This window comes from Carcharhinus amblyrhynchos, chromosome 26 (assembly GCF_965287045.1).
Source record: "Carcharhinus amblyrhynchos chromosome 26, sCarAmb.v2.hapA, whole genome shotgun sequence".
Classification (NCBI taxonomy): Eukaryota; Metazoa; Chordata; class Chondrichthyes; order Carcharhiniformes; family Carcharhinidae; genus Carcharhinus; species Carcharhinus amblyrhynchos.
Genome location: NC_137349.1, coordinates 40797532 through 40825490, shown reverse-complemented (window position 1 = coordinate 40825490; position 27959 = coordinate 40797532). Strand labels below are relative to the sequence as shown.

The window sequence follows — 27959 nt, the reverse complement described above, 5'->3', positions numbered from 1 at the left end:
ACCAGGCTGAAGCTTGTAAGCAGTGTGAAGAACGTCTGCAGGTCAAGAAGGAAGAGATCATTAAGGCTCTGTCCAAGGAAGAAGAGCCCAAAAAATAAAACTCAATCTCTTGTACAGACTTGCAAAGTAATTAAAAATTGTTCACACCAGAAACAAAATCAGCAAAGTCGAGAAGGTATAAAACAAACTGCTACAGTCAATCTTGACACAAAACCATGGCAACCCCATTAACATGGTAGGTAGCCAGCACCAGCCTCTTCTACAAAGGTTAATAGCTTGAATGTTTTTACATAATAAATTATGAAAACAACATACTTAACACAAAGGAAGATGGTGGTTGTTATTGCAGGCTGGTTGTATTGGACCTAGGACATCCCTGCAGGTGGTCCTCTAGGCAGTGTCCAAAGCATAACCATTTTCAGCTGCTTCATCAATGACTGTTCCTTAATAATAAGGCGAGAAGATGTTAGCTGATTGTGCAGTGTTAATTGTTCAGAAACTTAAGCAGTTCATGCCAGGATACAACATGACAACATTCAAGCCTTGGCTGATAATTAGCAGGTAATACGTAAAGACCTGTCGATGACTACCTTCCCTTCACTTTCAATGACATCGCCATTGCTGAATCCCCCACCATCAACCTCCTGGTAGCTCACTATTGACCAGAAACTTATATCAATTCTATGACTACAAGAGCAGATCAGAGGGTATATATTCTGTGGGACATGACTCATTTTGTGATGTGTAACTCACATCCTGATTCCTCAAAGCCTGTCTACTATTAAAACTCAAGTTTGGAATATGATGGAATACTCCTCTCTTGCCTGAAGAAGCATAATTCCAACATCAATCAAGAATCTTAACACTATCCAGAACAAGGCACTCCACTTGGTTGGCACCCACCACTGTAAACATCCACTTGCATTTCCAGTGAACAGTAGCAGCAGTGTATTGGATGCACTAGAGCAACTAACCAAGGCATCTTCTAGGGAAAGCATCTTCCAAGTCATTGACAGATGAACAAAGGCAGCAAGTGGATACCGCCACATGCAGACTTCCCTCCAAGACAAACACCGTTTTAGTCAAAACGGTGAAATATGTTGCTGTTCCTTCTTTGTCACTGGGTCAAGATCATAGAACATTCTACCTAATAATACTGTAGGTGTGCCTACACCATAGGGAATTGCAATAGTTCAAGAAGGCAGCTCACAAGCACCTTCAGCTCAATTAGGGATCAGCTTTGCCAGTGACACTGACTTCTCGTGAAAACATTTTAAAAGAAATTAGTGGCTCAAGTCTGTAGCCTCAGATTTGAGAGTGTAGAGGTGGAAATGGTGAGAAACGATTTCTAAGGATGGACCAAGGCATCTGTTGGAACAGGTAGAACAGGTAATGGACAGAAATTGCAAGTTAATGTGTTTGTTGTTATGGGAAATGGGAAAGATCTTTGGACTTGAGGCTTTGAAGAGGGTGCAGGAGGGATTTACTAGAATAGTAGGATGTGTGAGTGTAATTATATGGAAAAATTGGAGAAGCTGGGAACGTTCTTATAAGCCAAGAAGACTGAGGAGATTTGATAGAGGTGTTTAAAATTATGTAAAAACAGAGAAACTGATTTCACTGCGAGAGGGGTTGATGAGCAAAAGGCACAGATGTAAGGTGACTGGCAAAAGAACCAGCGGTGAAATGAGCAAGAAGAATTTTGCAATGCTTGGTTAGCTTTTGGAATGCACTGTCTGATAGGCTTATGGTTTCAGATTCAATGATTATTTTCAAAAAGGAATTGGGTAAATCCTTGAAGGAGAAAACATAGTAGGGAAATGGGGAACAAGCAGAGCAAGTGGAACTAATGAGATTGTAAGAGATGGGCCTAGACTGGATATTCCTATTCTATAAATTTATCCCAGGTTGAAAAGTGTGGTGAATAGTTTTAATGTGGGGACATGGTGGGAAGTGAGGACATGATTGAAATTTAGGATGATGGCAAGGCTGATGGATATGACTGGGAGTTGATGTGTAGAGTGTGAAATGGTGGGTAGTCGGAAGTGAGCTGTCGACTGGAGAATGATTGAATTTCTAAGGGTGAGTTGTCGCTAACAGATTAAATTGAGAGATTACACTGAAAAAAGGTGCAGTTTGAGAATTGGAGCAGATAAATATAAAAGAGCAACTAGATTTTTGTTAGTCAAGCAAGTCAAAGTTAATGGCAGGGGGAGGGGGGGGTGCAAAAAGGAAAATGAAAACCACAACCAGATCAGCCATGATCTTATTGAATGATAGAGCAGGCTGAAAGGGCCAAATGACTCACTCCTGACCCTATATTAGCTTGCACCCTCTTATTCTCCTTTACTGCGATGTTGAGCCTCAATGTTTGTCTGTTTGTAATTTGTTTTGTTCTTTGGGTGCTTGCGTTTTAATCAGTTCTAGCTCCAGTTGGAAATATATCGCTGTTCCTTCATTTTTTTGGGGTCAAAATCCGGGAACTAACAGCACTGTGCATGTATTTACACCACATGGACTGCAGTGGTTCAAGAAGTCAGTTCACCAACACCTCCTCAATTAAGGACGGGCAATAAATGATGGCCCAGCCAGCACTGCCCACATCCCATGAATGAGTTCTTTAAAATGTTCTTACAGATTAGAACACATTTTAAATGACTGAGTGTTTACTTTAGCTGAGGACACTGTCAGCAGATTGGTCTAGATCCCTGTTCTTTTCTAGTTTTTGTCTTTCACTTTTGGAACACTGTTCGACTTTGCCAAATGTTTGTGCTTCCCTCTGCACTTTCATCTAAACCTGCCTTAATTATTTACATATAATCTGGGCATCTCCTACATCTCTCAACCTCACTTTCCTCTTTTAAGACAATCCTTAAAATCTGACAATTTGATCAAACTTTTGGTCTTTGACATAATATCTCATGTTGTTTGTGTCACACTGTTATAGAATCCCTACGGGTGGCCATTCGGCCCATCGAGTCTGTACCAAACACAATCCCACCCAGGCCCTTTTCCCATAACCCCACCCCACACATTTACCCAGCTAATCCCCCTGACACTACAGTCAATTTAGCATGGCCAATCAACCTAACCCGCACATTTTGGGACTAGGGGAGGAAACCCACGCAGACATGGGGAGAACGTGCAAACTCCACACGGACAGCAACCCAAGACCAGAATTGAACCCTCCCCCTCGAATTGAACTCACAGTGCCTGATTTACAAGACCAGTGTTCTGACCAGTGAGTTACAGAGCCAATTGCTAAAACTCAAATCCATTCTGGCAACAGGGAGATTTGAACCCACACCTCCGCAGAGCCTGATCCAGCGCCTTAGACCGCCGTGGTATCACATTACAACTCAGGGATTTTTCACCTTGTCACTTGATTCGATCACTTGAAAAGGATTAAGGTTCTTTTGGGATGTCTGCGTCGGCGAAACGCCTTGGAGCCATTTATTCATCAGAGGTGCTACATAAATGTAAGTTGCTGTTTCCCATTTGCGTCTCTTTATCTCAGATTATCATCCTTTCTGTAAAGTAACTATTTCTGTTTCCTGCGCAATCTATTCCTCATTCTATTCCTCATGTACACCCCCTTTCCCTCGCTCTATCTATGATATTTTCTATTTCTGATCAAGAGCTATTTCTGAATAAAGATCTGCTGTCAGATCGGTTCAGTGTTTCTGCAGTTGGTTCGTTCACCTCTGACAGCCCGAAAATGCTTTGACAATAAAATGAATGAATTTTACAGAGCTTCAGAAATCTGGTAAATTAGTGAACCTTTTGTACTCTGATCCCAGGTTTTAATAATACCCTGAGTTCAATATCCATCAGATTAGTCACGAAGTGTTGTTAACAGGTGCACTCACACACACCCTTACACAAGGGATCAAAGACTAGGTGTTTTGCTGATCTGTTTTTGTTGTCTTCTACACAAATCGGATTCACACAAGAGCGCTGAACACTTTGACTTGACCATGGCTACCGGTTTAGCCCAGGAGGCTTTAGGTGAGGAATTAACTTGTGCCATTTGTCTGGAGATTTACACAGACCCGGTCATTCTGGACTGTAAACACAGTTTCTGCCGCTCCTGCATTGAGGAGACCTGGGGCGATGTGGTTGTCCCTTATTCTTGTCCGGAATGTCGAGCAGAGTACAGCGACAGACCTGAACTGGAGAAGAACTTCAAACTGGCAAATATAGTTCAGAAATACCTGGCATTGGGCCTTTCTCAAGACGCTGTCCTGTGTAACTACTGCACCGAGAAACTGCGACCAGCCGTGAAGACCTGTCTGAAATGTGAAGCTTCCATGTGCCCTGAACACCTGAGACATCACACCGAGAGCACGGTGTTTAAAAACCATCTCCTTGTTGAACCCACTGCAGACCTGTCCGTCTGGAAATGCACAGAGCACCAGGAGCTGCTGAAGATTTACTGCAAGGATGACCAAGTGTGTGTGTGCACTCTGTGTACCCTCATCGGCAAACACAAGGACCATCGCTGTGGCAGCATCACTGAAGGGGAGAAGGAGCTGAGGGTGAGTGTGTGGATGTGACCGGGAGCTGGGAGAAAGATGGCATCTTCATCCATCCTTCTAATTTCCTGCTCTGTATCCCTCTAAAGTCTAATTAAATCAGTGTGAGTTGTGAAACTTGACATTATGCCAAGACTATAATCAGTCTAATGCAATGATTTATTATTGAATTAAAGAAGATATTGGTTATTTAATGGTAACTCAGGTTACTTTTTGTTTTTTTTAAATGTTTGATTTGTATTCTACTTCCATTGATTGCTTACAGCCAACTTGGAGGTGATAACAATGAATTTGGAGGAAATTACAGCAGGGGTATTGAAATGTTGCAGACAGAATCTTTGGCAGTCGCTCAGTACAGGGCAGCTCACATCGACTCTCTGCTGTAACTAAGCTGGTGTTAGCTTGAAGAATGTTCTATTCACTTAATCTGGGGCAGCACGGTGGCACAGTGGTTAGCACTGGTGTCTCACAGTGCCAGAGACCAGGGTTTGATTCCCAGCTTGAGTCTGTATGGAGGCTGCATGTTCTCCCGGTGTCTGCGTGGGTTTCCTCCAGGTGCTCTGGCTCCTCCCACAGTCCAAAGATGTGCTGGTTAGGTTAATGGGCCATGCTAAATTCTCCCTCAGTGTACCCGAATAGGCGCCAGAGTGTGGTGACTAGGGGATTTTCACAGTAACTTCATTGGAGGTTTCATTTAAACTTAAAGAGAAAATGCTGTAAAATCTCAGCAGGTCTGGCAGCCTCTGTAAGGAGAGAAAAGAGCTGATATTTCGAGTCCAGATGGCGCTTTGTCAATGTCCCAGCATCCACAGTAATTTGCTTTTATTTAATGTAAGCCTATTTGTGAAACTAATAAATAAACTTTCAAACTTAAATCACTGTTTAGAACAGCCTTTGTTTGAATAATAAATATCGGTACAAACATTGATGCAAAAGGCGAATTAAGATGGACATTGGAAATATTCAGATGAGGCAGCACCAGAAACAGAGTCAATGTTTCAGGTCTGATCTCCAACATTTTTTGGTTTAAAAAAATCTTTTATTAACCGGCAGAAAATGACCCCGAGGCTCTTTAATTGTGGGGAGGAGTATTGATGATGAAATAACTCAACAGAGTTTGAGACGGATGAGGTGAGGGTTTTGAGGAAGGGAGATGGAGAGTGAGGCAAAGGGAAGTACTTTCGGGATGTGAAATCCAGGTGAGAGCAGATACAGCGTTCAGTGAGGCAAAGATGGATTGGAGAAGGGATCAGAGGAATGGAGTAACGTTGGAGGATGTTATACATTTTCATGTCAGGCTCAGAAACCTGAACACTCAGTAAAGATCTGAGGAAGGAAACAGGCGCCTTCGAAATGTGTCTGCATAAAAACCATAAAATGTGACACTAGTGTAGAAGTGCTTGAAATTGCAGCAACAAAAAGCACTCTGAAAAGTGACATCCGGAAAGGAAAATGACATTATCTCGACTATTTGATCAGAGCTGAGAAACTACAGAGATGTCTAATAGAGGGCAGAGTTGGGGAAAGCAGAAAGAGGATGGCATTGAGCGGGCTGCAGGTGAGATAGAATGGGGTATGTGACAAAGGCACCAGATTGATGAGAATGGGACACCTTGCCAGACCTTACAGTAGGGTTAGCTACAGACAGCAGCTGGATGGTACAGAGACAGAAAGATCATTAAGTGGAAGAGTTTTAAATGAGATTTCTGGATCAGAAGTAAGGAGCAGGCTATGTGATTGGATCAGGAGAGGTTTGGACAGGCTGGGGAGGGAGATGGAATGATGCACATCTGAAAAATTATAACCCACTTTCTGTCAATAATATTAACTGAGCTGCTTATACGGTCAGAAAGGACAGCAGGACTAGAGGGCACAGCCTCAAGATAAGGGGGGGGGGGGCAGTTTAGAACGGAGTTGAGGAGGAACTTCTTCACTCAAAGGGTGGTGAATCTCTGGAATTCTCTGCCCGTTGAAGTGGTGGAGGCTACCTCGCTAAATTTATTTAAGACATGGGTAGATAGGTTTTTGGTAGGCAAGGGAATTAAGGGTTCTGGGGAGAAAGCGGGAAAGCGGAACTGAGCCACTTCAGATCAGCCATGATCTTATTGAATGGCGGGGCAGGCTCGAAGGGCTAGATGGCCTACTCCTGCTCCTATTTCTTATGTTCTTATGTTCACCCAGCTGGGAGTTGAAGAAAATACATTCTCTCTGACTGAGATCTGAATCCTGGTTTGCCAGCTAACATTGGCGATTTTATCCTGGTTCATTTTCAGGTCAAAGTATTTCACCAGATTTCTCTGGCTAGTTTTACGCAGTGTCTCAATACTGAATTGCGAAGTGTTCACAAGGTGCCAGTGTCCGCAAGCCTTTCAAACCTGTAAAGATTGAAATCCAGAACAGAAAATCTGAGGCTGTTTCACAACCACTTCCTGTTACCCCTCCCACAAGCTGTAACATCCCTTCCTGGCTGTGGAAATTTGCTTCACTGTTGATCTTTCCTTATTATTACAACCAGTGTCAATATTAGTGGGAAATGTTTCTTGGAAATAAGATTTCATCTATGAAGTGAACTGATCACCGTAAGGTGACAGCAAAGTATTGCTGAGAATCTAAAACAAAAATAATTGAAAAACTCAGCAGGTCTTGCAGCCTCTGTGGAGAGAGAGTTAATATTTCAGTCTAGGATGTCTGTACATAGCCCAAAATATCCTCCAGACTGCATGGCAGAATATAAAACTAGCTTCACATTGTGGTATGGCAATTATAACATCTTCAAATCCCTTCACACAATGAGTCACTTTTAGAAGTGCCATTCTGTCCCAGTGCTGCAGTGAGATGGATCAGTTTGGTTTGACAGTATTGACTGAGGGAGAAATATTGTAAAAAGTCTGACAACACCAGGTTTTAGTCCAACCTATTTATTTGATAATATACTCGCAAGCTTTCGGGTTAGCCCCTTCGTCAGGTGAATGGAGAGTTCTGGCCTCAGACAGAGCATATAAAGCACAGACAGTTTAGAGATTACTGATTAGAATGCGAATCCTTACACCTAACCTGCTATTCAAGACCTGAAGTGGCTGATAATGTGAGTGGAAGGAGCACTGATCACAGTTTAAAGAGATGTGTATTGTCTCCAGACAGTACAGTAAGTGAGGTGGGCCAAGTTCCGCACACATGAGGACGGTCTCAACAGGGATCTTGGGTTCATGTCGCACTATCTGTAACCCCCGTAACTTGCCTGGGTTTGCAAAACCTCACTTACTGTACTGTCTGGAGACAATACACATCTCTTTAAACTGTGATCAGTGCTCCTTCCACTCACATTATCAGCCACTTCAGGTCTTGAACAGCAGGTTAGGTGTAAGGATTCGCATTCTAATCAGTAATCTCTAAACTGTCTGTGCTTTATATGCTCTGTCTGAGGCCAGAACTCTCCATTCACCTGACGAAGGGGCTAACCCGAAAGCTTGCGAGTATATTATCAAATAAATAGGTTGGACTAAAACCTGGTGTTGTCAGACTTTTTACTGTGTTTACGCCAGTCCAACGCCGGCATACCCACATCAGGAGAGATATTGCCCATGGCATGAGTACACTTTGCTCTTTGAATGGTGCTGTGGGGTCTTGAATGTCTGACTCGAGGAGACTAAGGACAGCATCAGTGACATTGTGAAATTGCCTCAGCTGGTTCGGAGCTCCACCCAGAACTTTCAAACGCAGTGATGACAGTGCTGTAAACAGAAGCAAGCTGAATTCACCTGTGTATTGACACCATGTCTGGCGTCCGATCCCATTCCTTACCAGCAGTTGTTTTTATGGAAGGGAATCTGGTCACTCTAAGAGCCAGGCTGACAAGTCCACAGGTACTGAGGGGTACGTGGCCCTTCACTTCTGTGCAATTCAGGTGGTCCAAGATCCCCTCGCCTGTTTTCTTAAAGTACTTTAAATTACCAGACTGTGTCGTGAGGTAGTATTGATTCTTCCTACGGTTTTGGAACATTTCCCCGTTTTGTTACCAAAACAAAGTGCAAGAATAAAAACATCTCATTTACAGCCCATAATAATAACACTCACCGCTGAACTTAACAAAATAATGATGTGATCAGCAAATCATTCAAAGAGCAAAGTGTACTCGTGCCATGGGCAATATTTCTCCCTCAGTCAATACTATCAAACCAAACTGATCCATCTCATTGCAGCAGTGAGACAGAATATCTAGAAGTGACTCATTGTGTGAAGAGATTTGAAGATGTTATAATTGGCATGCCACAACGTGAAGCTAGTTTTGTATTCTACCATGTAGTCTGGAGGATATTTTGGGTTATTTACAGACATCCTGGACCCAACAGACTGAAACATTAACTCTCTCTCCACAGAGGCTGCCAGACCTGAGATTTCTGATAGACAGGGGAATTAAGGGTTATGGGGAGAAAGCGGGAAAGTGGAACTGATTCACTTCAGATCAGCCATGATCTTATTGAATGGCGGGGCAGGCTCGAAGGGCTAGATGACCTGCTCCTGCTCCTACTTCTTATGTTCTTATGACCTGCTGAGTATTTCAGTTCAATCTGAAAATGGCGACAGCATCCTTTACGCATAAATTTGTCGTTCATAATGTTTTCAATGTCTCCAATGTTCCCTCTTTAGAATCACTTACAACATCAGCTGCTGAAAATCCGAAATAATGTTGAAGCTGTTCAATTAGCTCTAAGCGATCTTCACAAAGAGAAAAAGAATGCACAGGTAAGAGGAGCCTGTCAAACAATGGGTAACATATTAGCAACAGGAAGCAGCCAGCGGGCCTTTTCCAGGTTGGAGAGCTGTGACGAGTGGCACAGGGATCAGGAAGTTACACCAATGAAAGCAGCCTAATGCATGGGAACTAGATTTACTGATGACACTAAAACAGGTAAGACATTAAGTTGTCATGAGGAGATAAGAAAAGGGATAGACAGGTTAACTGAGTGAGCAAGACATTTGGCTGGTGGAGAATAATGTGGCAAAATGTGAACTTGTCTACTTTGGCAGGAAGAATAGCAAGGCAGAATATTATCTAAATAGGAACAGAGTGTACAGATCCGGGTGTTCTGATACATGAATCACAAAAAGTTATTAGCGGGTGCTGCAAGGAAAGCAAAGGGAATAGAACATAGAATCATAGAAACCCTACAAAGGCCCTTCGGTCCATCAAGTCTGCACCAAACACAATCCCACCCAGGCCCTACCCCCATATCCCTACATATTATATATACCCAATAATCCCTCTAACCTACACATCCCTGGACACTAAGGGGCAATTTCTTAGCATGGCCAATCAACCGAACCCACACATCTTTGGACTGTGGGAGGAAACCAGAGTACCCGGAGGAAACCCATGGGATGTTGGCATTTATTCGAGGGGAATGTAGGAGTGGTTTACAGAGTGAGATCACATCTGGAATATTTTACACAGTTTTAGTCTCCTTATTCAAAAAAGTTATAATTGCTTTAGAAGCAGTTCAGAGAAAGTTCATTCGATTCATTCCTGGAATAAAGGAAGGTTAAGCAGGTTGACCCTGTAGCCATTGGAGTTTAGAAGAATGAGAGGTGATCTTAGTGAACCAGATCAGATCCTGTGGGGATTTGATAGGATGGATGCTGGGAGGATGTTTCCACTTGTGTACTTATGGATGTACTTTCCTTGGCCATCAAGTCCAGGACTAAGACTTGAACCCGGAGCTTTTGCCTCAGAGGTAGTGATGCCAACTCACTGCATCACAAGACCTCCTAGCTCCACTCTCCTGCCTGCCCCAAATAGCCTTTGACCCCCTTGATGATAAAAGACACAACCTTGAATATATTCAATGACCCTCCCTCTAATGGCTTGGGTTGACAAGTTGCAAGTGTGTACCACACATGTGCCGGGCAATAGCCAGGTCGAACAAGAGAGGATTTAACCTCTTGACATTCAATGGCAAGACCATTGCTGAATTCCCCACTATCAATATCTTGGGGGTTACCATTGACCAGAAACTGAACTGGGGGCTCGCCATATAAATGTAGCTACAAGAACAGGTCGTAGACTGGAAATTCTGGAGTGAGTAACTCTGACTTTCCAAAGCTTGTCCATTACCTACAAGGCACAAGTCAGGAGTGTGATGGAATACTCCCCACTTGCCTGGGTGGGTGCAGCTCCAACAACACTCAAGGAGCTTGCCACCGCCCAGGACAAACCAGCCCGCTTGACTGCTACCCCTTCCATAACCATTCAATCTCTCCATCACTGATGAACACTAGCAGCCGTGTGTGACATCTACAAGGTGCACTGGAGGAACTCACCAAGCTTCCTTAAGCAACACTTTCCAAACCCTCAACCCCTACAGTCTAGAAGGACAAGGGCAGCAGATACCTGGGAACACCACCAGCAAGAATTTTCCCTCCAAGTCATTCTCCATCCTGACTTGGAAATATATTGCTATTCCTTCGTTGTCACTGGGTCAAAATCCTGGAATTCCCTCCCTAACAGTACTGTGGGTGTACCTACACCTCAGTGTCCAGTCGCACAATGGTTAGTACTGCTGCTTCACAGCTCGAGGAACTTCAGTTTGATTACCAGTTTGGGTCACTGTCTGTGCAATCTGCACGTTCTCATGCATGGGTTTCCTCCCACAGTCCGAAAGACATGCTAGTTAGATGCATTGGCCATGCTAATTTCTCCCTCAGTGTACCCGAACAGGCACCAGGGTGAGGTGACATGGGGATTTTCACAGTAACTTCATTGCAGTGTAATGTAAGCCTACTTGTGACTAATAGTAAATAAATAAAAGTAGGGACCACAGCGGTTCAAGAGGGCAGCCCACCATCACCTTCTCAATGACAAGTAAGGTGGGCAATAAACACTGAGCCTAGCCAGCGACACCTACATTCCATAAATTAATTTTTAAAAAATCCATATATCCCAACTCTCTGCTCTATGTTAACCAATCCTCTATCCATGCTGATATATCACCTCCAATATCTTGATTTCTTATCTTTTGCAGGAACTTTTAATGTGGCCCCTTACCAAATGCCCCTTGGAAATCCAAATGCATCACATCTACTGGTTCCCCTTTATTCACCCTGCTCCATTACATCATTAAGGAGCTCTAATAAATTTGTCAAGCATGATTTCTCTTTCACAAATCCATGTTGTCTGATTGTATTATGATTTTCTAAATGTCCTTTTACTACAAGGCACCCTGTTACAGTGGTTAGCCGTCACAGTGCCAGGGACCTTGGTTCAATTTTGGATGAAGGTGACTGTTTGTGTGGAGTTTGCACATTCTCCCTGTACGTACATGGGTCTTCTCCAGGTGCTCTGGTTTCTGCCCATGGTCCAAAGATGTGCAGGTTAGGTGGACTGACCATGATAAATTGCCCCTTAGTGTCAGGGGGATTAGCAGAGTAAATACGTGGGGTTACAGAGACAGGACGTGGATGGGATTGTTGTTGGTGCAGGCTCAGTGGGCTGAATGGCCTCCTTCTGCACTGCAGGGATTCTATGATACTTTCTTAATAATGGATTCTAATATTTTCCCAATGATAAATGTTAGGTTAACTAGATGAAAGGGAATAAACTGGTGTAAACTGTCTGTGTACTCAGTACCAGAACCTTGGGAGGAATCTGTCATGAGTAAACAGGATTTGTTGTCCCACAGGCAGGATTACATGGCTTTTCTCACTGTGTCTCAATCTTGCAACAATGAGGTGATGTGATCAGTGCTTGTTGCTGATAAAACCCCTTCTGCATTTTAAGAGCGTGAAAAAAATTGTACAGATGAAAATCAAAGCCAAATATGAAACACTGAGGAAGCATATTGACAAGGAAGAGAGGAGAATCCTGCGCTACCTGGAGAGTGAACAGAATCGCCTGACTGCAGAGATCGATGTCCAGATCTGCAAGCTGGAAAAGAAAGTGAAGGATTTTGAAAAATCTTTTACTGATCTCAATGACCTTCTCAAGCATAATGAAGATTTTGTCTTCATACAGGTAATGCTGCACCTCTCTCAATGTTGCCAGTAACAGAGTGTGTGTGCAGTCTTGGTCACCTAGACTGGCTTCAGATGGTATGTGTACAGTTCTGGAATATCAGGATTTAAGGTTGAGCAACTTGGATAGCTATCTAACTGAACTACTCAAGATGAACAGAATGGACAAAGTTTATTTTGGAAAATGATTCCCTGTGATAAAAGGTTTGATTCCTATGTGCCACAAGCTCAGGAAGTGAGCAGTTATGTGGGAATAAACGGGTCTGAGAAACAAAGATGTATTTCTGGCAAGGAGGGACTGAGGAATAGCGTGAGGAGTTAAGTAGGGGAACCAGATCCATCTCCAACCCTTTAAATTCCTATATTCTATCAAAATTCACATTTCCAGGTTTGTGTTTTAAATTTTGATTTTTTTATGCTTGTTCTTCTTAGAGCAGAGAGGGTTAAGGAGAAATATATTGGAGGTGTTCAAATTCATGAGGGATTTTGATGGAATAAATAAGGAGAATTTCCATTGCCAGGACATCTGGTAAATAGAACATTTAAGCTAATTGGCAAAAGAACCAGTGACAAGTGATTTTTTGTGAGTTGTGATCTGGAATGCAGCACCTGATAGGATTACGGAATCAGTTTTATTAGTAATTAAAACAAAATTGGAAATACAAATTGGACAAAATGTGCAGGCCTACAAGTCATGATGTGGAGATGCCGGCGTTGGACTGGGGTAAACACAGTAAGAAGTCTCACAACACCAGGTTAAGGTCCAAGGTTGGACTTTAACCTGGTGTTGTGAGACTTCTTACCAGGCCTACAAGAGCAGGGAAAGGGAACGCTACCATTTGGATAGATCCATAAATCTAAGATGGGCCAAAAGGCCTCCTTCATTGCTGAACGATTCCAAGATTCTTTAGGCATTTCAGCAAAGAGCAGCTGGTACAACCTCTGGAGTAAAGGGGCTGAATGGCTAAATACAGGCTGTAACCTGAAGACGGGGGATAAATGGTACGTGGAAGGTGAGCGTTATCAAACATGCACAGATACAGGAGATGGGAAGAATCTCTCGTGAGGTCAAGGAAATGATCTATGTTGAGACTGCATGTTTATCAGAAGCACAAATTTCTGTTTTTTGACATAAAATAAACAATAATAAAAGATACAGTGAAAAGTTTGGAACATGCAATATTTGAATCAATGGACAGGAGTTTTGATATGATAAAGATGGCACTAATGCAGTTATTTACAATGTTTCCAATTTGTTATTTTATTACAGGAGCTAAATTCAATGGCAGACAGGTAAGAGACAAATATTTTACATAATTCTCTGTAAAAATCCCTGCCCTCAGTAATATTTTAATGAATCAAAAATGTCATAAAAGTGTGTGATTCTGTTTAATTAGTTTCTAATGTTTGTTATTAAATATCTTCCGACATTTGCTGTTTGTGAATCTGTATTTGTGGCTTAGTGTTTTCACTACAATGGGAAAGGTTCAATACTGACCCTAATCCTGTCCTTATACAAGGGTAATCTAATAGTATTACGGCCAAGTAAGTTGTGTCCATTCATGTGTGCACTTTGGCTTCAGATCTGAGCCCACCATTCCATCTCCAGCTCATTATTTTCCTCCCTCTTTATCCTCCCTCAACCCTTGACCCTTCCCTCCTTTCGTTTCTCCCCTCTCTGGCACTCTGCCTCTCAAATTCCTTCTCCACTTCCACACTCTTTGACATGCTTACTCTCCTGCTGCTGTTCCAGGCTTGACTGCCCCTTCGATAAGCACACAGCTTCCCTCTTACAGACCCTCACCCTCCAGCAGCCTGGCTGGGGGCTGATCCTGCCTCACTCCTTCCTTTGCAACTTATCCTTTCCACTGCCTATCCTGTGGACTCTGCCAGTGGTCCAGCTGTCACTGTCTCTCTTCAGACCTCCCTCCCAAATGTCCATTCACTCACACACAACATCCTTGTAATCCGTGAGTTTATTGTGGATAATTGCATCAACAGCACAACCTTGATGGAAACCTGGCTGATTCCAACTGAAATCTCCTCCACTATCTAAACCCTTCAGTAAGTGCCTCACCCAGACCATAGTGATGGCCGTGTTGTTTTTATAACCAAATCACACCTTGGTCTCTCTTCATTCCCCGAGCTTACTCCTCCTTTGAGCATCTCACCTTGTTATACACCTCTTTTATCCCTCAGTTAAAATCCTGGTTCTCTGTTCCCTGCCCAGGTAACATACCAACTTCCTCCCACTAACTGCCCCTGAGTGACTTCTCATTCTTGGTGATGAGAACATCATCTCAGTTCATCATCACCTCTCTCCACTGAGTTCACTGCCCTCCTGACCTTCCTTAACCTTTTCCTGGAGGTAAACTCCATAATCAATGTTCCATTGTCTCTAAATTGTCAGACTGTTTAGCTGACATCTAGTACAGGGTGAGCAGAAATGTCAACCAATTAAATATTGGGAAGACTGAAGCTATTGTCTTCAGTCCCTGCCACAAACTCTATCCCTTCGCCATCCCTGTCTCTGGAAACTGCCAAGGGCCAAACTAGACTGTTCTCAACCAGGATATCATACATCAGGGGAGGTGATTGCCTAGTGGTATTATCACTAGACTATTAATCCAGAAACTCAGCTAGTGTTCTTGGGACCCAGGTGTCACTACTAAGAATGCCTGACTTCATCCCAGCTATATCTCCATGAAGATTATTATGTTCATCATGAAACTTGTTGTTATGTCTGGATGACTATTTTATTGCCCTTCTCACTGATGTCCCGCGGTCATTGAATAGAAATCCAGAATCGTCATTGCACAGAAAAAGGTTATTCAGCTCATCGTGTCCATTCTGCCCCTCCTAAGGAGCAGTTCCCTCACATCCCTGCATATTACTCTTTCCAGATACTTAAAAAACATGATTCTAAACTCTGCTTCTGGTGCCCAGACATTCATCAAATCCCATTCATCAATCACTCCTGTGCTCAGCAACCTGTACCAGCTCCCATTGAAGCAATGGCTCCATTTTAAAATTCTCAAATCTCTTTATCGCTACACCGTTCACTATCTCTGTAACCTCATGGCTTGATGGGTAACTCTCTCTCACTCAGTCAGAAGGTTTAAGTGGGTTTAATTTTAACTTGAGTGAATTGAGTATATACAGTAACCCAAGATGACATTACCCAGTGCAATCACAGAGGATCTACTGAAATAAAAACAGACTCTGCTGGATAATCTCAGCAGGTCTGGCAGCATCTGTGGAAGGAGATACAGAGCTAATGCTTCAGGTTGGTGACCTTTTATCCAATGTCATGAGAGAGGATTTGGTTGTAACTGAATGGCTGTTTGTGGGAGCTTGCTGTGCCCATACAGGTAGCCACATTTCCTACATCATAACCATAATCACCCTTCAAAAGAATTTCATTAGTTTAAAGTGCTTTGGGGCATCTTGAAGTCATGGCAGACTCGATATAAATGCATGTTCTTTTTTCTTGAAGGATGAAGGATGCATCTGAACCATTCAAAGCACAGGGTCCCGTCTCTGACGTGGGTATAGCTGTTGTGGAAAGGCTGGCAGAGTGGGTCCAGCAGCAGTATGTGGCAGCACCCCAGCCAACCCTGAGCAGGAACTTCCTGGTCAGTATGTGTAAGTATCGATAGAAACAGATGCACATCTGGGTAAAGAGCACACAATGCCAGTAACGTTCCCACCTTCTTCAGATATAAATAAAACACTGTTAGGGGTGGGGTGAGTGTGTGTCAGGGGGCAGTTGGAGGGTTTAATAGGCTGAGATTAAGGGGGTTCATGCTCCAGTTTAGAAATCATAGAAACTCTACAGTACAGAAAGAGGCCATTCGCCCATCGAGTCTGCACCAACCACAATCCCACCCAGGCCCTACCCCCTTATCTCTACATATTTACCCACTAATCCCTCTAACCTACACATCCCAGGACACTAAGGACAATTTTAGCACGGCCAATCAACCTAACCCACACACCCTTGGACTGTGGGAGGAAACTGGAGCACTTGGAGGAAACCCACACAGACACGAGGAGAATGTGCAAACTCCACACAGTGATCGAAGCCAGGACCCTGGAGCTGTGAAGCAGCAGTGTTAACCACTGTGCTACCGTGCCGCCCCAACCACTGTGCTACCGTACCGCCCTATGGCATTAGAGCCCTATGTATCAGAGAAGGACTTAATGTTCACACCGGGTTTTCAAAGTTCCTCATTGAATTCCAATAAGATAAACTGCTTACTACTCATGCTATTGGGATAGAAATATTTCAGAGTTCAAAGATTTGATTGAGAGGTCATTTATGGCACAGAAAGAGGCCATTTGGCCCATTTGGTCAATGTCAGTTCTCAACAGCAATCCTGTCAATCCCACTCGCATGCTTGATGCCTGTAACCCTGCAAGTTTACCGTCCAATTTCCTTTTGAAATCATTGGTCCTGCTTCCACCACCCTCATTGGTGCTGAGTTCTAGGCCATTACCACTTGCTGTGTAAAAATGTTCTTCCTTATTTCCCCTGCATCTCTTTCCAAAACCTTAAATCTGCACATAGCCTTGTACTATAAGAAAACAGGAACAGTTTTTAATCTTGTACATCTCTATCAAATTTCCCTTTCTCCAAGAAGAGCAACTCCAACTTTTGCAACCTAACCTTGTAACCAAAATCCCCCATCCCTGGAACCATTCTGGTAATATTGATACCTTTGGCACCCTCTCAATGACCCTTACAGCCCTCCTAAAGGGTGGTGACCAGAACTGGACACAATAGTATGGAGCCTAACTAGAACTTTGTAAAACATAACCTCCATGCTTTGGTATCTAATAGCTCTGTTTAAGAAGCACAAGGTCCCATATGCTATGCTATGCTAACAATTTCAGTATGTTCTGTCACCTTCAAAGATCGGCGCACATGCACCATCAGGCCTGTCTGCTTCTGCACACTCTGTGCAATTAAGTCTACATTGTCTCTTCTTAATTCTTGTGCCAAAATGTGTCACCTCACACTTTGTATTAAGTTCCGTCTGCTACTTGTTTGCTCGTTCTGCTAGCCTATCTAGATCCTTTTTCAGGCAGTTTGTATCAATCTTCACTGTTTGCCCATCTCCAAGTTTGGTATCATCAACAAATTTTGAAATTTTACTCTGTATTCCAAGGCCTAAGTCCCATTGGGAACACCACTGAATACCATTCTCCACTCTGGGTTTAATGTAAGTATTTTATTCTGTCATTAAGAACATAAGGACATAAAACTAGGAGCAGGAGTAGGCCATTTGGCACCTCAAGCCTGTTCCGCCATTCAATAAGATCATGGCTGATCTTTTTGTGGACTCAGCTCCACTTTCCCGCCCGCTCACCACAATCCTTAATTCCTTTACTGTTCAAAAATTTATCTATCTCTATCCTAAAAATATTCAATGAGATAGTCTCAACTGCTCCACTGGGCAGGGAATTCCACAGATTCACAGCCCTTCTGATTCTAATTCTGATGTGAACTATCTCAAAAGATTTGTTCTACAGTAGACAGAATTGCAGATGAGTGGGAGCTTTCTATATGGCTAAAATTTCCAGTCCAGGTAATATCCTTGTAAATCTGCTCTGCACCCTCTCCAGTGCAATCACATCCTTCCTGTAACATGGTGACCAGAGCTGCATGCAGTACTTTAACTGCAGTGTGACTGGTGTTTAGTTCTTTATTGTCAATTCCTGTGTTAAATAGTGCATGAGTTTTCCATTATGTTATATGATCTTCATCTTGTGGCTTGCAACAATGTAGTCTCATGGGAGATCTAAAAAACCTTGCGTGAACAGAACTAAGCAGCTGGGGTATAACCCAGTGTTTACAGTAGAACAGAATTGAAATGACAACAGGGAGAGGATTGTGTGCGGGGAAACTGATTGAAAAAATATTTTGCTGATCAAGATTTCAATTTAAATCAGAAATCAAAGGAATAATCAAGAATTTGGAAGTTTGGAGTAACACCAGAAAATGTTGGAAAAAGAGGACAAGGACAAAAACAAAAGCTAGAATAAGAAACAATTCTTGATAGAAATCCCTCTCGAAGGAATTCCCTGGCTGAATATTTCAGTATGAGGAATGTTCCTTATTTACTGGATCCAGGTATTACTGGCAAGGCCAGCATTTATTGTCCATTCCTAATTGTCCTTGAGATGCTAATGAGTTACATTATTCAACTGTTGAAGTCTACGTGGTTTGGATAAGTACCATCAGGAAGGAAGTTTCAGAATTATTTGACCCAACAATGAAGAAGGAATGCTGATATATATTTCCAAGTCATGATGGTGCGGCTTGGAGAATTTGAAGGCAGTGGTGTTTCCTTGTGTTTTATTCTTCTGAGGTACAGATTGTAAATTTGGAAGTTGCTGCTCTATTTTGTAGATGTTGCACACTGCTACCACTATACACTGCTGTGGAGGGAGTGAATATTTAAGGCATCTTGCGGTCTCCTGGAATCTTTCCATTTGCCAGCGTGACACCAGTCAGAATCACTGCTGGTTTCCACCAGCAGAGGCCAAGCACCATGGCTGTGCCAGGAGGATCGGAGGCTACTGAAGGTCCTGGGTACTTGGGGCATGTCCAGGCAGTGCCCATCCTGATGTCCTGAAGCTGGCGAACTGTGTTGGTATGGGGGGGGGGAGGGGTAGAATATGCCGTCAATGATGGGAGAGAGGGTCCCATGACTTAGGGGGGTGCGGGGAGGCGGGAGGAAGTTTCCCAATTCACTGAGAAACTGGGAAGCCTAGTACAATGGCGCCCCGAGCATTCTGAAGCCGGCTTACTGGCATAATACTGCTGCAAATCTCCCTGATGTCAGAAAAACTGACAGAGAGTGGGAAGATTGCAATGCCAAATTCACCCAAAAAATAGGTATGAAACACTCCCATTTTCAGAATTTCATAATACTTGGAATTTTTTTGGGAACATTGTACCCAATGTCTTTTCCCTATATATAAATATGTCAGTCTGAAGCGTAACAAAAGTTAATCAGAGATTTTATAACCCCAAAACAACTGAAATATTAAAAAAAAATGCAAGCCCATGAGTTCTGGAGGGGGTGGTTTTCCTTATCTACTATAGGGACTCATAGTATCACTGCAGTGCAGAAGGAGGCCATTCAGTCCATCGAGCCTGCACCAACAATAATCTCATCCAGGCCTTATTCCCATAACTCTTCATGTATTTACCACGTAAATCCCCCTGACACTAAGGGGCAGTTTAGCATGACTAATTCACCTGGCCTGCACATCTTTGGGTTGTGGGAGGAAATTGGAGCACCCAGAGGAAACCCATGCAGACACAGGGAGAATGTGCAAATCCACACAGACAATGATCTGAAACTGGAATTGAACCCAAGTCCTTGGTGCTGTGAGGCTGCAGTGCTAACCTCTGCGACACCATATTATTTTCTTTTATTTTAATACTTAAACTCCTTGGTTAACTATGATTGAGTTATCCCCATCCTAGAATCCTTCTTCCTCACTTTTTATTGTGAGTATTAAAGTATTTTGTTAAACATCTGTCATTGCTGATCAACCACTTATCCACTAAACTCCTTTTCTGGTCCACTCCAGTCACCTTTGTTCTCATTTCTTTGAAATTACCTTTATTTAAGTTCAGATCAGTTGTTTCTGACCCAAGTTTCTCACTCTCAAATTGAATCTTAAATTTACTATGTATGGTCAATTTTACTCTGAGATTGTTTATTAAACCTGCTTCACTATCAAATCCAAAATAGCCTGATCCCTGGTTGGATCCACAACATATTATTCCAGGAAGTTGTCTCAAAAACACTCTATGAATTCTTCCTCATGGCTACCTGATTTGATTTGATTTGACTTTCCCAATCCACATGAAGGTCAAAGTCATCAATGATTAATTTATTGCCTTTTTTACATCCCCTCATTACCTCCTGATTTCATACCTCCCCTACAGTATATCTATTGTTAGGGGGCCTATAAGACTACTCCCACCAGTGTCTTCTTCCCCTTGTTAAGGCTCTGTACCTTAATGTGCAGAGCACTTGCAATAAAGTGAATGAGCTAATCATACAGATAGATATAAATGGGTACGATATAATTGGGATTATGGAGACATGGCTGCAGGGTGTCCAGAGGTGGGAATTGAATGTCCCAGGGTATTCAATATTTAGGAAGGACAGGCATAAAGGAAAAGGTGGTGGAGTGGCACTGCTGGTTAAAGAGAAAATTAAAACAATAGTGAGAAAGGATATTGGCTCTGACAACGTGGAGTAGGTACAGTTGAGAAATACCAAGGGGCAAAAAACATTAATGGGTGTCATCTATAGACCCGCAAACTGCAGTGGTGATGTTGGGAATGGCACTAAACATGAAATTAGTGATGCATGTGATAAGGGAATATCGGTGATCATGGGTGACTTCAATCTGCACATAGATTGGGCAAATCAAATGAGCCACAATGCCGTAGAGGAGGAATTCCTGGAGTGTATACGGGATGGTTTTCTTGACCAATATGTGGAAGAACCAACTGGAGAGCAGGCCATCTTAGACTGGGTACTGTGTAATGAGAGGGGAATCATTGCCAATCTAGCTGTGTGAAACCTCTTGAGGATGAGAGACCATAACATGATAGAATTTTTATCAAGACGAAGAGTGAAGTAGTTGATTCGGAGACCAGGGTGCTGAATCTTAATAAAGGAATCTGTGATGATATAAGGCGTGAGTTGGCCTTGATAGATTGGGGTGAGTTACTTAAAGGGATGCCAGTGGATAGGCAATGGCAAACATTCAAGGAACACATGGGGGAACTGCAGCAACTGTTTATTCCTGTCTGGCACAAAAGTAAAATGGGTAAGAGGGCCAATCCATGGCTTACAAAGGAAATTAGAGAGTATTTGATCTAAGAAAGAAGCATATAGATTGGCCAAGAAAAATAATAGGTCTGAGGATTGGGACCAGTTTAGAATTCAGCAAAAAAGGACCAAGGAATTGATTAAGAAGGGGAAAATACAGAATGAAAGTAAGCTTGCAGGGAACATAAAGACTGACATTAAAAGTTTTTACAGGTATGTGAAGAAAAAGAGGTTGGTGAAGACAAATATAGGTCCCCTAAAGACAGAAACAGGGGAATGTGTAATAGGGCACATAGAAATGACCAAGCAACTGAATACATACTTTGATTCTGTCTTCACAAAAAAGGATACTAATCAGATGCCAGAAATGTTTTAGAATGCAAAATCTAGTGGGAGGGAAGAAGTGAGAGAGATTAGTAGAGAAATGATACTAGAAAAGTTGATGGGATTGAAGGCAGATAAATCCTCAAGGTCTGATAATCTACATCCCAGAGTAAGTCTCGCAACACCAAGTTAAAGTCCAACAGGTTTATTTGGTAGCATTAGCCATTAGCTTTCGGAGCGCTGCTCCTTCATCAGGTGAGTGGGAATTCTGTTCACAAACAGTGCATATAAAGACACAAACTCAATTTACAAAATAATGTGTACAAACGTAGTGTGTAGAAATTTTGTAAATTGAGTTTGTGTCTTTATATGCACTGTTTATGAACAGAACTCCCACTCACCTGATGAAGGAGCAGCGCTGCGAAAACTAGTAGCTTGTGCTACCAAGTAAAGCTGTTGGACTTTAACTTGGTGTTGTGAGACTTCTTATGATCCTTAAGAAGCCCTACTCTTTCCCTTGTTACTCTTTTGCCCTTTATGTATTTGTAGAAGCCATTTGGATTCTCCTTTGCCTTATCTGCCAAAACAATCTCGTGTCCCCTTTTTGTCCTCCTGATTTCTGTCTTAACTCTACTCCTACACCCCCTATACTTTTCAATAGATTCCCTTGATCCTAGGGGCCTATGCATGTCATGTGCCTCTTTCTTCTTCTTGACCAAGGCCTCAATATCCCGAGTCATTCAGGGTTCCCTATTTCTGCCAGCCTCGCCCTTCACTCTAGGAGGAAAGTGTTTACCCTGACCCCTAGTTAATACGCTTTTGAAAACGTGCCACTACCAGACGTCCCTTTGCCTTCCCATAGACTTCCCCCAATTAACTTTTGAAAGTTCCTGCCTGATACCATCAAAATTGGCCTTCCCCAGTTTAAAGTTTTAACTTTTGTCCCAGAAGTAGTCGATGCCAAAACATTGAATGCATTCAATAGGTGGCTGGATATAGCACTTGGGGCAAATGAGGTCCAGAGTTATGGGGGGGGGGAAGCAGGATTATGCTATTGAGTTGAATGATCAGCCATGATCTTAATGAATGGCACAGCAGGCTCAAAGGGCCAATTGGCCTCCTCCTGCTCCTATCTTCTATTTCTTACCTCCACCCATGCAGATTCTGCATCCAACAATCCAAGATCATTTCTTGCTATCATACTTATTCCATTTTGTATCAACAAAGCTACCCCACCACCCTTTTCTTCCTGCCTGTCCTAATGAAAAGTCAACTGAAATTGGCAGTCTGCCCACCGTATTCAAATAAGTAATCGAGTCAATTAGGTTTGTTACCAAATCATTTGACCCTGATAATATTGCTGCCCACTCCGTAAAATGTTTGGATGGACTGTCGAATGGAAGTGGGCAACCTGATATTTTAATAAGCTCTTCAAAGGGAGGGAAGGAAAGGGATTTCGATATTTGGAGGTAGAGGGTGCCTTTTCCCCTCTCCTCCCCATTTCCCTGACCAGCCCAAACCCTCCCTGCCTTAGACCCTGAACTTACCTGCTCCAGAATCCATGGGTGCCCTTCTTCTTATTCATTGCTGATGCACGTAATAATATCTTGGCCCCCCTCCCCCCCCCCGACACTGTGCTTCATGGCTTGATGTAGAGATGCCGGCATTGGACTGGGGTAAACACAGTAAGAAGTCTCACGACACCAGTTTAAAGTCCAACCAGTTCATCTGATAGTAATCTCACAAGCTACCGCAAACGGTGTCCCTTCATCAGGTGTGTGGAAGGTTCTGATCAGAGAAGGGCAGATAAAGTCACACACCAACACAGCATTGGACTTTTTAGGCAACTTGACAATAAAACTTTGTGATAACTCCTGCTCCTAAAACCATATGAAAGAAGACAAGTTCCAGGTTTAGTCAATTAACTGAAATCCCCAAGCTACTGTGGTGAAATCTGAACTCACAACTCTGGAGCATTTTTAAAAATCACAGAAACCCTACAGTGCAATTGCAGAACCTCTGACCAAGCCATGAAGACAGTAAGAAGTCTCACAACACCAGGTTAAAGTCAACCAGTTTATTTGATAGTAATCCCACAAGCTTTCAGAAACAGTATGTGGAGTTTGCACATTCTCTTCATGTTTGTGTGCATTTCCTCCAGATGCTCTGGTTTCCTCCCACAGTCCAAAGATGTGTGGGTTAGGTTGATTGGCCATGCTAAAATTTTCCCTTAGAGTCCTGAGATGTGTAGGTTAGAGGGATTAGTGCGTGGATATGGGGGTAGGGCCTGGGTGGGATTGTGGTCGGTGCAGACTCGATGGGCCAAAGAGAATGTGCAAACTCCACACAGACTGTGACCCAAGCTAGGAATCGAACCCAGGTCCCTGGAGCTGTAAAGCAGCAGTGCTAACCACTGTGCTACCGTGCCACCCACAGCTTTAGTTCTGGCTTTGGATTAGTAAGCCAGAAACAACCACAATGCACACTTCCTGTATCGGATTAGAATCCAATATTTTATATTTAAATGCTAACAAAAAAGCTGTCTCCCGTCTGCATTTATTACAGGGTAGTGAGAATAATGAACTTGTTACCATTGGAGTCATTGAAGTGAGTAGCATAAATGTATTTAAGGTGTCACTGGATAAACACAAGAGATAGAAAGGAATAGAAGGATATGTCAGTAAAATGAGATGAAGTAAGTTGAGTGGAGCATAAGCACTTGCATTGAATAAGTATTCCTGTGCTGTATATTCAATATTTCTAACCTGCACTTGTAATGTCACTGAAGGCATTTGGGCAGTTCTTTCTTCACAAGAGTGAAGAGCTGAGATTTACGTCAACTCTTCCTTTCATTCACAGATGGACAGTCACCAACTCTGGATCCTCAGACCGCATTCCCTCACTTGGTGCTGGCTGACTGTAACCGGTCTGTATCAGGATCAAAGCGCCAGCAGCCTTATCCCGATAGCCCAAAGAGGTTCAACTACTGGTGGCAGATTCTATGCACTGAAAGATTGAGCTTTGGCCGCTGCTACTGGGAAGTGGAGGTTGGAGGAGATCGCCGTCGGTGGGATGTTGGGATGTGTTACGACAGCCTGAGCCGGAAAGGCAAGGGTAAAGAATGTTCACTGGGACAGAACAAGGAGTCGTGGTGTCTGTACTCAGAGCCAGGGAGCCTGGCAGCCTTGCATGATAACAATGCTACTAAACTAATGGTTCACATGCCCACGAGAGTGGGAGTCTACGTAGACTTTGATGCTGGGATAATCTCATTTTACAGTGTGTCTGACAAGAAATTGACCCTGTTACACAACTTCCAGGAACAAACATTCACTAAGCCTCTCTATCCAGCACTGGGAGTGGCTGATTTCGCTACAGCCCTGTCATTGTGCATTCTGAAGTGATGCCTTATCAGTGCTAATAATCTTTCATATACAGAAAGGAAGTGATCCGATCAAATGATCGGTCCTCAAAAGGCACATTTCCTCCAGTACCAAAGGTTGCAATGACGCTTTGGATCATTGTCATCGGTGCTAAGCAATATTTCCCAGATGCTGGCTCCTCAGATGCCTGACAATGGCCCTCCTGGTTCTGTATAATCTTTGTTCTGATGCCGTTTGGTAGTCCTCCAGTCAGCTGTGAATCCAAGAGGAACCACTGCACGGTATCAATTTCAGCCATGTTTCAGTGGTAGCCTCTGTGTTAACAGATTGTGCGGGGGGGGTTCAGGTTCCACTTCAGAGAATTGATCACAAAGTCTAGGTTTCCACTCCTGTCTGGTACTGAGGGAAAGTGCTGTCTTTCGTGTGTGCTGTCAAACTGAACCCCTGTTTGTCCTCTTGGCTGGAGTCCATGGTACGATTTGAAGAGGAGAAGGAGCATTGTCTCCAGTATCCTGGCCAATGAACACTGTTATACAATTTCCAGAAGCAAACACTCACTAAGTCCTTCTATCCAGCTCTGGCAGCGACTGATTTCACTACATCCTTGGTATTGTGCATTCTAAAGCGATGCCTTATCAGTACTAATAATACTTCATATATACAGAAAGGAAATCTGACCAAAAGGTCTATTCTTTTAATGACATATTTCCTCCAGTACCAATCAGTGCTGACAATACTCCATATACAGGTGATATAGTTGTCACATTGCTGTTTTCAGGAGTTTGCTGTGTGCAAATTTGTTTCCTACAACAGCAATTACATGTAAAAAGTGCTTTGTTCGTTGTAAAGGATTTTGGAAGGTGTTCCATACACGCACACAATTTTTCAGCGCTAGGCAATGTAATCTTGGTATTTGCATCTGAACTCAAGGGCTTTCTATGCGTCCCTCCTGTCCCAAGGAGTGTTTTAAAAATTCTGCTGCAGATGTCACTGCTGGTCTTCAAGCCCTGCTAAAATTATATCTTGGAGACTTGACTGTCATCGATGAGATACTAAGAACAACAATCATCCAGCGGTGCTTACAGCAATGCTCTGGTTTACATTCTTGAGTCCTTTTGAAGTTTCTATATTATCTGTTGAAGGCAGCCATTCACACACACTGGAACTCAGTCCCTCTACTGCATAAGCCAGAAACACATACCAGTCTATTCTAACTCATCAAACCAACCAACATGTGACAATGGATCACTGGATAACATTTAGTTGTCTAAAGGCAGTGGAAGCTTTTTTAAGGTAGAGGTAGATAGATTCTTGTTAGGCAAGGGGATCATAAGTTAACAGGGTAGATGGGAATGTGGAATTCAGAACACAAACAGATCAGCCATGATTTATTGAATGGCGGAGCAGGCTTGAGGGACTGAATGGCCTACTCCTGCTCTTATTTTGTGTGTTAGTTGAAGAATTCTGGCTAACTGTTTCTCCTTCTATGTTGACACAGTGGTTAGCACTGTTGCCTCACAGCACCAGGGACCTGGTTTGATTCTTGACTTGGGTCACTATTTATGCAGAGTTTGTCTGTGTCTGCATGAGTTTCCTCTGGGTGCCCCAGTTTCCGTCCAAAAAATGTGCTGGTTGGGTGCATTGGCCATGCTAAAAAAAATTCTCCCTCAGTGTACCCGAACAGGCGCCGGAGCGTGGCGACCAGGGGATTTTCACGATAACTTCATTGCAGTGTTAACGTAAGCCTACTTGTGATACAAACTTAAACTTGGATTTAATGGCCCATTGTTGTCCTGGATCAGATCAGCTGGTCAATACTGGTGCACTGAGAGGGAAAGCTTCTGACTTGACTATTACCATTCCTTAACTTCATCTATAGCGTACGGAGCTGTTTATATTCTAAAGAAAAATGACGACAATGCTTAAGAACATGATGTATATGGGTGGAGAGAGTTTGATGATTAGTTTGCATATTGTACAGTCCTAATATTTAAACTGATGCTCGAGTTACCTGCAACATTGAGATTTTCGTCATAACAGCCTCATTGTGTATTTAGATTAATATCTAGGATAACAGTTGTGGTCTTCATGCATTTCATGCAAGTCTGGTCATAGGTTGAATTTCTTCTCTGATGCCTCTATTCTGCTCTATACCCTTTTCCTCACTCATTGACTCCAGTTCCCCCAATCCCACTTCTCACTGTTGTGTTTAAATCTCTCCATGATATCGTGCTCATAACCTCAGCCAGCTATGGTCTTTCTGTTCCTCAGACTCTAGCCTCTGTGCTATAATTATAGGAATTGGACATTAATCCCCTTGACACTGTTCCGAGCAACCAGGGAGAAGGATCAAAAGAGCTTAAAAAATGTACCTTTCCATTTTCTTTCAATACTTTTATTTATTAGTTATAAAACATTCAAGGTGGAGTTAAAAAAGTTGTTTAAGTGGGCAGTTGAAGGTGGGAGGTCATGTGATGAGGGGAATCTCTCTGTGATGGTTACACCAGGTTGGGGTATAAATATAAGAAATAGGCATGATGTGGAAACGCTGGCGTTGGACTGGGGTGGGCACAGTATTCTCACAACATCAGGTTAAAGTCCAACAGGTTTATTTGGAATCTCAAGCTTTCGGAGTGCTTCTCTTTCAATGATGAAGGAGCAGTGCTCCGAAAGCTCGTGATTCCAGATAAACCTGTTGGACTTTAACTTGGTGTGTGAGATTTCTTACTGTAAGAAATAGGAATCATACAGCCCCACGAGGCTGCTCCATTATTCTGTGTGATCATGGCTGATCTTAAGCCTCAACTCCACTTTCCCACCACATCAAATCTCCCTTTATTGCC

General features: G+C 42.9%; 1 protein-coding gene across 1 annotated transcript; it reads left to right on the top strand.

The window, feature by feature from the left end:
- The first annotated feature begins 321 nt into the window (after positions 1–321).
- LOC145358687 (E3 ubiquitin/ISG15 ligase TRIM25-like) lies at positions 322–27752 on the top strand. Its single transcript, XM_080212910.1, has 6 exons — positions 322–4538; positions 9183–9278; positions 12310–12543; positions 13813–13835; positions 16039–16199; positions 24593–27752. The coding sequence occupies exons 1-6, from the start codon at positions 3978–3980 to the stop codon at positions 25135–25137; spliced, it is 1620 nt and encodes a 539-aa protein (XP_080069036.1). The 5' UTR covers positions 322–3977; the 3' UTR covers positions 25138–27752.
- The last annotated feature ends 207 nt before the right edge of the window (positions 27753–27959 follow it).